This window comes from Rhinopithecus bieti, unplaced genomic scaffold, assembly GCF_001698545.2.
Source record: "Rhinopithecus bieti isolate Rb0 unplaced genomic scaffold, ASM169854v2 scaffold_6113, whole genome shotgun sequence".
In the NCBI taxonomy this organism is placed as follows: domain Eukaryota; kingdom Metazoa; phylum Chordata; class Mammalia; order Primates; family Cercopithecidae; genus Rhinopithecus; species Rhinopithecus bieti.
This window is the reverse complement of record NW_016805390.1, coordinates 3,425,967-3,437,023: the sequence shown is the minus strand read 5'-3', so window position 1 is coordinate 3,437,023 and position 11,057 is coordinate 3,425,967. Positions and strand designations below refer to the sequence as shown.

The 11,057-nt window shown below is 42.3% G+C and overlaps 1 protein-coding gene across 1 annotated transcript in view; it reads right to left on the bottom strand.

Annotated features, from left to right (window-relative positions):
• Positions 1 to 1,284: 1,284 nt before the first annotated feature.
• ACO1 (aconitase 1) overlaps positions 1,285 to 11,057 on the bottom strand; it is a 69,669-nt gene continuing 59,896 nt past the window's right edge. Inside the window, exons 20-21 of the mRNA XM_017872306.1 lie at positions 3,011 to 3,196; positions 1,285 to 2,095 (exon numbers count right to left, since the gene is read on the bottom strand). Coding sequence (XP_017727795.1) covers positions 1,982 to 2,095; positions 3,011 to 3,196 — 300 coding nt within the window. The 3' untranslated portion in view covers positions 1,285 to 1,981. The remainder of the gene's footprint in view (positions 2,096 to 3,010; positions 3,197 to 11,057) is intronic.

Here is an 11,057-nt window from a genome sequence, read left to right as displayed (position 1 = left end):
TTTTTTTTTTTTTTTTTTTTTTTTTTTTTTTTTTTTTTTTTGAGATGATGGAGTTTTGCTCTTGTCTTTGCTTTGCTTTTACAATGGCATGATCCCGGCTTACTGCAGCCTCTGCCTCCCAGGTTCAAGCAATTCTCCTGCCTCAGCCTCCCATGTAGCTGGGTTTACAGGCGCCCAACACCATACCTGGCTAATTTTTGTATTTTTAGTAGAGAGGGTTTTACCATGTTGGCCAGGCTGGTCTAGAACTCCTGACCTCAGATGATCTACCCGCCTCGGCCTCCCAAAGTGCTGGAATTGTAGGTGTGAGCCACCGTGCCTGGCTGTTCGTAATTTTTTTTATGAATATAAATAAGATCCCCAGGACCGCAAGTGTAGGGATGCTAAATAACCTGTCTTGATCCCTCATCTGGTGAGAAGTAGAAAAAGGATTCGATTCCAGACGTTCTGATGACCAGGCCATATCCCCTGAGTGCTAAGTTTGACATAAAAAATTCGTTACAAAGATCCTGCCCTCCTGTCCCTGGACATCACAGCTCCTGCTGGTTCTTGGGCATTCCGACTCTGGGACTTACACCAGCATTCCCCATGCCCCTCCAGGTTCTTAGGCATTTGGACTTGAACCAAGTTATACCACCAGTTTTCCTGGGTCTCCCTAAGAGTGGAACCCTGATCCAATACAATTAGTGTTGCTGTAAGAAGAGAGCCCATTTTCTTACAGCAATGGGCTGTAAGAGAGAGAAAATGGGAGAGCCCATTTTCTCTCTCTCCCACCAGGCACAAACCAAAGAAATGCCATGTGAGAACAAGCAAGAAGGTGGCCATCTGTAAGCCAGGAAGAGTGTCCTTACCAGAAAATGAAGTGGCTAGAACTTTGATCTCAGAATTCCAGCCTCCATAACTGTGAGAAAATGCATTTCTATTCTTTCAGCCATTCAGTCTATGGTATTACATTATAGCAGCCCAAGCAAACTAAGACGACTACAGGGGTAAAAATGAGCAGATAAACTTCAGGGCACTAAAAACCAATCATCTGCTTTTCCTTACATACTCACATCAATGCTACTGCTACCAGGCTACTCTTCCCTCTTGTCTGCTCCCAAACAGGGTAGAGCATAATGGTTCCTAAACATTTCCATTATACCTGTACAATTCTGATAGAGTTGTAAAAATGGGAGAATATGAAGGTTGTTCAGGCTTCCTAATGACATAGTCTGAGATTCACTCTGCACTAAATGTCCCAAAATTCCAGCCACAAACACAGCAAAACTCAAAGTCAACATGTTTTCATTGAAAATAGATTTCATTTCATTCAAATTAGAAATGTGTTCTGCCAAAACCGCCTCCCAACAAAGGTCTCTGCTTGATAAATGAAAAGATAGTAAAAGAAAACTTCACATTTCTTTTTATGTGGATCTATCAAAAGGTACATAATCAAAAAAACTTCAACACCCAACCTATCCATGAGGAGTCTGGATGATTCACTCTGAAGGAAAAGGGGAGAGAATCACTGCTCTGATTTGGTATCTATCCATGTCAGTTAACACTGGTATAATATAGAAAGGAAAATGACCCTCAAGAGAAAGGTTTCATTGAACAGAGGGTAAGAGGAACAATAAGAGGGTAGGAGACACCTCCTGAGAAGGTTTGCTTGTGTTCAGCTGAAGATTAATAAGAAACAGTGAAAAATCAACGTCCTGTGATCAGTAACTTTAAAGACAAGCTTGGCTCTTTCTGGCACTACTGACATTCCCACCATTCTAGCTTCCAAATTCTGGAAAAAGAGAAGATTAACAAAAATAGAGAATGTAGAAACTTCTGGTTTTGTGCCTGCAGGATTGGCACCAAAACCCTGGTGCTCACTTGCTCCATCTACAAGGCAGCACCCCTCCCAGAGGCAGCCGGGGAGGCCTCTCCACCAGGGCCTGGGCTGGCTGGTGGTGCGACTTCCTCCCTGGGCGCAGCACCAAGTGCAGGTCTCCTACTTGGCCATCTTGCGGATCATGTAGTTGAGGATGCCCCCATTGAGGAAATAAGTGAGCTCCACGTCAGTGTCGAACCTCATGACAACCTGGAAAGTCTTTCCAGTATCCAGCTGTGGCATAAAGAAACAGAAGAATCACTGAGGGAGGCGGCGAGACAGCTCTGTTCAGAGGAGATTCTGCCCAGCCTGCCCCTCAGGTGTGGTCCACATATCAGCAACACCAGCAGCACATGGGGACATGTAAGGCTGCTGGCCCCAGCCCAGACCCACTAAATCAGAAGATGCATTTCAGCAAGATCCCTGGGAGGCTGCTTTGCCCATTAAAGTTTGAGAATCACTGCAGACTAAATGATTGGAGGGGAGAGGCATCTAAGAACTAGAAATAGCTTCTCAGGGCAGTAGCTATTAATGTCATTGGGGTGATATTTTCTAAACCTCTGGGGGCTCCCTGTGGACGGAGTATCCAATCAGCAGAGATTTCATTAAGGTTGTCCCTTAGGCAGCTGGCCCACCTGCTTATCTGAGACACAGACACCAAATCCCCCCTGGGACCTGGTGCTGGGCACTTTATCTTTACCTTGCCTAGGGATCTGTCAGTTTTACTCTTGGGCTAATCAAAGCCTGGTGCCTATGGGCAGGCTTAGGGAGGGGTGAGTATATCTGTTGCTCACATTTTTATAGTGAAATGTTTTAGGGAATGTGAAATGTAACATCCCTGAGCTCTCATCATGATCTTCTGCCTCTGGGCTGAGTGAGACCGGGAACAGGGTACAGCAGGGGGTGGGAGGTAAGAATGGAACTGAAGATAACTCTATGAATAAACAGAGAAATTAATAAATCCATAGGCATCATCCTGTGTGGTGAAGGCAGGTAGAAAAGGTGCTAGTAGGCCTCCTAAGTCTAATGCAGTCCTACTGAGTGATTTTTTTTTACCTTCCAAACCTCACTAATTTCCTTCTAACAAGACTGGTTACAAACAAGGGGACCCCTTTTGATGGGGCCTGGCATAGAGAGGCTCCAGCTTACCTTGACCTGAACTTTCATTCGTGGTTTGAGGTTTTCTGGAATAATGATAGTGTATCGTTCCCGCCCTGTGAGCCCCAGGGCATCTGCATTCTCACCAGGGAGATACTCAAGTGGGATCACCCCCATGCCAACCAGGTTACTGCGGTGAATGCGCTCATAGCTCTCGGCCAGGACAGCTTTGATTCCCTGATGAATAAAGACAGTAGTTTAGACACAGTTCCAATCTTTTCTTTGGATATACAGATTTACAAAAGGCTCTGTGAGAGAGCTGGCATCATGGCCGAATAGGAACAGCTCCGGTCTGCAGCTCCCAGTGAGATCAACACAGAAGGCAGGTGATTTCTGCATTTCCAACTGAGGTACCCAGTTCATCTCACTGGGACTGGTTGGACAGTGGGTGCAGCCCACAGAGGGTGAACCCAAGTGGGTTGGGGCGTCGCCTCACCCGGGAAGCACAAAAGGTCAGGAAACTCCCTCTCCTAGCCAAGGGAAGCCACGAGAGGCTGTACTGGGAGGAATGGTGCAGTCCGGCCCGATACTGCACTTTTCCCATGGCCTTTGCAACTGGCAGACCAGGAGATTCCCTCCAGTGCCTGGCTTGGCGGGTCCCACACTTGCAAGGAGCCCAGAAAGCTAAGATCCACTGGCTTGAAATTCTTGCTGCTAGCACAGCAGTCTGAGGTCAACCTGGGATGCTTGAGCTTGGTGGGGGGAGGGGCATCGGACATTGCTGAGGCTTGAGTAGGTGGTTTTACCCTCACAGTGTAAAAACTGGGTGGAGCCCACCACAGCTCAGCATCGCTGATTGCCTCTCTAGATTCCTCCTCCCTGGGCAGGGCATCTCTGAAAAAAAGGCAGCAGCCCCAGTCAGACACTTATAGATAACACCCCCATCTCCCTGGGACAGAGCACCTAGGGAAAGGGGTGGCTGTGGGCGCAGCTTCAGCACACTTAAATATCCCTGCCTGACAGCTCTGAAGAGAGTAGCGGTTCTCCCAGCCCAGCGTTCGAGCTCTGATAAGGCCAGATTGCCTTCTCAAGTGGGTCCCTGACCCCCGTGTATCCTGACTGGAAGAGCTGTGGCTGGCAGGAGAGCTCTGGCTGGCAGCTGGTGGGTGCCCCTTTGGGATGAAGCTTCCAGAGGAAGGAACAGGCAGCAATTGTTGCTGTTCTACAGCCTCCGCTGGTGAAACCCAGGCAAACAGGGTCTGGAGTGGACCTCTAGCAAACTCCAGCAGACCTGCAGCAGAGGGGTCTGTTAGAAGGAAAACTAACAAACAGAAAGGAATAGCATCAACATCAACAAAAATGACGTCCACTCAGAGACCCCATCCGACGGTTACCAACATCAAAGGCCAAAGGTAAATAAATCCACAAAGATGGGGAGAAACCAGTGCAAAAGGTTGAACATTCCAAAACCCAGAATGGCTCTTCTCCAAAGGATCACAACTCCTTGCCAGCAAGGGAACAAAACTAGACAGTGAGTGAGATTGACAAATTGACAGAAGTAGCCTTCAGAAAGTGGGTACTAATAAACTCCTCCAAGCTAAAGGAGCATGTTCTAACCCAATGCAAGGAAGCCAGGAACCTTGAAAAAAGGTTAGATGAATTGCTAACTAGAATAACCAGTTTAGAGAAGAATATAAATGACCTAATGGAGCTGAAAAACACAGCATGAGAACTTTGTGAAACATATACAAGTATCAATAGCTGAATCGATCAAGTGGAAGACAATATATCAGAGATTAGAGAAAAAAGAGTGAAAAGAAATGAACAAAGCCTCCAAGAAATATGGGACTATGTGAAAAGACCAAATTATGTTTGATGGGTGTACCTGAAAGTGACAGGGAGAATGAAACCAAGTTGGAAAACATTCTTCAGGATATTATCCAGGAGAACTTCCCCAACCTAGCAAGGCAGGCCAACATTCAAATTCAGGAAATACACAGAACACCACAATGATACTCAACAGGACACATAATTGTCAGATTCACCAAGGTTGAAACGAAGGAAAAAATGTTAAGGGCAGCCAGAGAGAAAGGTCGGGTTACCCACAAAGGGAAGCCCATCAGACTAACAGCAGATCTCTCTACAAAAACCCTACAAGTCAGAGGAGAATGGGGTCCAATGTTCAACATTCTTAAAGAATTTTCAACCCAGAATTTCATATCCAGCCAAACTAAGCTTCATAAGTGAAGGAGACATAAAATCCTTTACAGACAAGCAAATGCTGAGAGATGTTGTCACCACCAGGCCTGCCTCACAAGAGCTCCTGAAGAAAGCAATAAACATGGAAAGGAACAACCGATACCAGTCACTGCAAAAACATACCAAATTGTAAAGACCATCAATGCTATGAAGAAACTGCATCAACGGGCAAAATAACCAACTAACATCATGACAGGATCAGATTCACACATAATGGTATTAACCTTAAATGTAAATGGGCTAAATGCCCCAATTAAAAGACACAGACTGGAAAATTGGATAAAGAGTCAAGACCCATCAGTGTGCTGTATTCAGAAGACCCATCTTAAGTGCAAAGACACACATAGACTCCAAATAAAGGGATGGAGGAAGATTTACCAACCAAATGGAAAGCAAAGGAAAGCAGGGGCTGCAATCCTAGTCTCTGATAAAACAGAGTTTAAACCAACATAGATCAAAAGAGACAAGGCCATTACATAATGGTAAAGGGATCAATGCGACAAGAAGAGCTAACTATCCTAAATATATATGCACCCAATACACAAAGCAAGTTCTTAGAGACCTACAAAGAGACTTAAACAGACTCCCACACAATAATAGTGGGAGACTTTAACACCCGACTGGCAATATTAGATCAAGACAGAAAATTAACAAGGATATTCAGGACTTGAAGTCACCTCTGGACAAAGCTGACCTAATAGACATCTACAGAACTCTCTACCCCAAATCAACAGAATATACATTCTTCTCAGCACCACATCGCACTTTTTCTAAAACTGACTACATAATTGGAAGTAAAACACTCCTGAGCATAAGCAAAAGAATGGAAATCATAACAAACTGTCTCTCAGACCACAGTGCAATCAAATTAGAATTCAGGATTAAGAAACTCACTCAAAACCACACAACTACACAGAAACTGAACAACCTGCTCCTGAATGACTGGTAAAAAATGAAATGAAGGCAGAAATAAAGATGTTCTTTGAAACCAATGAGAACAAAGACACAATGTACCAGAATCTCTGGGACACACTTAAAGCAGTGTGTAGAGGGAAATTTATAGCACTAAATGCCCGTAAGAGAAAGAGGAAAGTTCTAAAATCAACATCCTAACATCACAGTTAAGAGAACTAGAGACGCAAGAGCAAACAAACTCAAAAGCTAGCAGAAGGCAAGAAATAATTAAGATCAAAGCAGAACTGAAGGAGATAAAGACACCAGAAACTTGTAAAAATTAATGAATCCAGGAGCTGGTTTTTTGAAAAGATCAACAAAACAGACTGCTAGCCAGACTAATAAAGAAGAAAAGAGAGAATAATCAAATAGATGCAGTAAAAAATGATAAACGGGTATCACCACCAACCCCACAGAAATACAAACTACCATCAGAGAATACTATAAACACCTCTATGCAAATAAACTAGAAAATCTAGAAGAAATGGATAAATTCCTGGACATATACACCCTCCCAAGACTAAACCAGGAAGAAGCTGAATCCCTGAATAGACCAATAAGTTCTGAAATTGAGGCTGTAATAAATAGCCTATCAACCAAAAAAAGCCCAGGACCAGATGGATTCACAGCCGAATTCTGCCACAGGTACAAAGAGGAGCTGGTACCATTCCTTCTGAAACTATTCCTAACAATAACAATAGAAAAAGAGGGACTCCTCCCTAACTCATTTTATGAGGCCAGCATCATCCTGATACCAAAACCTGGCAGACACACAACAACAAAAAAAATTTTAGACCAATATCCCTGATGAACATCGATGCAAAAATCCTCAAAATACTGGCAAACCGAATCCAGCAGCACATCAAAAAGCTTATCCACCATGATCAAGTGGGCTTCATCCCAGGAATGCAAGGCTGGTTCAACATACGCAATTCAATAAATGTAATCCATCACATAAACAGAACCAAAGACAAAAACCACATGATTATCTCAATAGATACAGAAAAGGCCTTTGGCAAAATTCAACAGCCCTTCATGTTAAAAACTCTCAATAAACCAGGTATTGATGGAACATATCTCAAAATAGTAAGAGCTATTTATGACAAACCCACAGTCAATATCATACTGAATGGGCAAAAACTGGAAGCATTCCCTTTGAAAACTGGCACGAGACAAGGATGCCCTCTCTCACTACTACTATTCAACACAGTATTGGAAGTTCTGGCCAGGGAAATAGGCAAGAGAAAGAAATACAGGGTATTCAAATAGGAATGTCTCTGTTTGCAGATGACATGATTGTATATTTAGAAAACCCCATTGTCTCAGTCCAAAATCTCCTTAAGCTGATAAGCAACTTCAGCAAAGTCTCAGGATACAAAACCAATCTGCAAAAATCACAAGCATTCTTATACACTGATAATAGACAAACAGCCAAATCATGAGTGAACTCCCATTCACAACTGCTACAAAGAGAATAAAATACTCAGGAGTACAACTCATAAGGGATGTGAAGGACCTCTTCAGGAACTACAAACCACTGCTCAAGGAAATAAGACAGGACACAAACAAATGGAAAAACATTCCATGCTTATGGATGGGAAGAATAAATATTGTGAAAATGGCCATACTGCCCAAAGTAATTTACAGATTCAATGCTATCCCCATCAAGCTACCATTGACTTTCTTCACAGAATTAGAAACAACTACTTTAAATTTCATATGGAACCAAAAAAGAGCCCATGTTGCCAAGACAATCCTAAGCAAAATGAACAAAGCTGGAGGCATCATGCTACCTGCTATCTGACTTCAAACTATACTACAAGGCTACAGTAACAAAACAGCATAGTACTGGTACCAAAACAATTATATAGACCAGTGGAACAGAACAGAGGCCTCTGAAATAACACCACACATCTACAACCATCTGATCTTTGACAAACCTGACAAAAACAAGCAGTGGGGAAATGATTCCCTATTTAATGAATGGTGTTGGAAAAACTGGCTAGCCATATGCAGAAAGCTGAAACTGGATCCCATCCTTACACGTTACACAAAAATTAACTCAAGATGGATTAAAGACTTAAACTTAAGACCTGAAACCATAAAAACCCTAGAAGAAAACCTAGGCACCATTCAGGACACAGGCATGGGCAAAGACTTCATGACTAAAACACCAAAACCAATGGCAACAAAAGCCAAAATTGACAAATGGGATCTAATTAAAACGAAAGAGCTTCTGCACGGCTAAAGAAACTATCATCAGAGTGAACAGGCAACCTACAGAATGGGAGAAAATTTTGCAATCTATCCATCTGACAAAGGGCTAATATCCAGAATCTACAAAGAACTTAAATTTACAAGTAAAAAGCAACCCCATCAAAAAGTGGGCAAAGGATATGAACAGACACTTCTCAAGACATTTATGCAGCCAACATACATATGAAAAAATGCTCATCCTCACTGGTCATTAGAGAAATGCGAATCAAAACCACAATGAGATACCATCTCATGCCAGTTAGAATGGCGATCATTAAAAAGTCAGGAAACAACAGATGCTGGAAAGGATGGGAAGAAACAGAAATGTTTTTACACTGTTGGTGGGAGTGTAAATTAGTTCAACCATTGTGGAAGACAGTGTGGTGATTCCTCAAGCATGTAGAACCAGAGGTACCATTTGACCCAGCCATCCCATTCCTGGGTATATACCCAAAGGATTATAAATCATTGTACTATAAAGACACATGCACATGTATGTTTACTGTGGCACTGTTCCCGATAGCAAAGACATGGAACCAACCCAAATGCCCATCAATGATAGACTGGATTAAGAAAATGTGGCACATGGCCGGGCGCGGTGGCTCAAGCCTGTAATCCCAGCACTTTGGGAGGCCGAGACGGGCGGATCACAAGGTCAGGAGATCGAGACCATCCTGGCTAATACGGTGAAACCCCGTCTCTACTAAAGAATACAAAAAACTAGCTGGGCGACGAGGCGGGCACCTGTAGTCCCAGCTACTTGGGAGGCAGAGGCAGGAGAATGGCGTAAACCTGGGAGGCGGAACTTGCAGTGAGCTGAGATCCGGGCACTGCACTCCAGCCTGGGCGACAGAGCCAGACTCCGTCTCAAAAAAAAAAAAAAAAAAAAAGAAAATGTGACACATATACACCATGGAATACTATGCAGTCATAAAAAAGGATGAGTTCATGTCCTTTGCAGGGACAGGGATGAAGCTGGAAACCATCCTTCTCAGCAAACTAACACAAGAACAGAAAACCACACCTTGCAGGTTCTCACCCAGAAGTGGGAGTTGAACAATGAGAACCCATAGACACAGGGAGGGGAACGAACATCACACACCAGGGCCTGTTGGCAGGTGGGGGGGCTATGGGAGGGACAGCATTAGGAGGATAATGTAGATGACGGGTTGATGGGTGCAGCAAACCACCATGGCACATGTATTATCTATGTAACAAACCTGCACATTCTGCACATGTACCCCAGAACTTAAAGTATAATAATAAAAAGTAAACACAACAATGAAATACAGCATACAAATAAAATGTTTGCATATATTTTGTAACCTGTGCCTTGCTACCTCTATAATTCGCCATTTACACCACATTTTTAGTTAATGTCAGAGTAAAAAAAGTCACTACAATCATACTACATTCTATCAATGTATAAGAAACCCACTTCCGTTATAAAATGAAGGATGATAAACCTAAAAATCAGCATATGCAAATCTGGAAATACTCTAGAGTTCTGTTTCTGAAATATTAGTATTAAATACCAAAGAATTAATTATCTGATGCTTTAAGCTTTTTATTATTTTACTTCCAAGTCTAGAATATTGATAATGAGATGGTTCATAGACAGTGATGACAGTAACCTTTTACCTTTGTTATATCTTGAAAAGTCACTTGGTTTTATGGACTTTTATAGGCCCTCATTTCCAGTAATTGTATACTATATTTCAGTGAAATCAGATGTCTAATATCACAGGAGAACAAGATGCTCTAGCCTAATTTTGCCGTACATCTTCTAGACTGAAGGTCACAATGATGTGTTTTTTTTTTTTACATTAACTTTGTACTCTAAGGGAATTACATCTTGAATACATCTAGGATGACAGAAAATGGCATAATTAATCTTCAGTTAGTGGTCCTTATGTTTGCCTCATAACACCGTGTTTTCTTCTATTATATTGCTTTGTAATTGTCTGTTTACTGGTCTGTGCCCTACCCCACATTATAAGCTTCTTTGTAAGTTAGAACTGTTCTCACACCTAAATTATTTGTAAGTACCTATTAATATTTTACATAAAATGTTATCCTCTAGTGATAAATAACACAACAGCTAGTCTTCACTGATTGCTCACAACGTAAAGGCACTATGTAAGCACTTAAATAATTCCTCTCATTCCACCCTCCACTAACCCGGGGATGTAGATGCCCGTATTGTCCCCCTTTACCCAGGGAGTCGTGCTGGTATCTGGTATTTGGACCCTGGAGTCTGACAAGTGATGTAACATGTTTGAGCAAACTTACATCGTATCTGGAATCCACATCGCAAAACAACATAACATTTTTCCCTTGATTTTTTCCCACTATTTTAGCTGTATCAGCAGGCACAGAAAGTTCAATCAAAAAACCAACTTTCAGAACATACCACAGATAAAGTAAACGATTACCTCTTGTGTACTGCTTTTACACTTTCTGCTTCAAAGACCAAACTGTGTTGAATATAGTCTTGATACTAAGCTTAAAGTATGTTTTACTGGGAATCTATAATCGGCAATATACAGCAATAAAGGATGGTACTCCATTAACTAGAACTCCTCATTAGTTTATTATTAATAATAACTGTCATATAATATTAAAATAC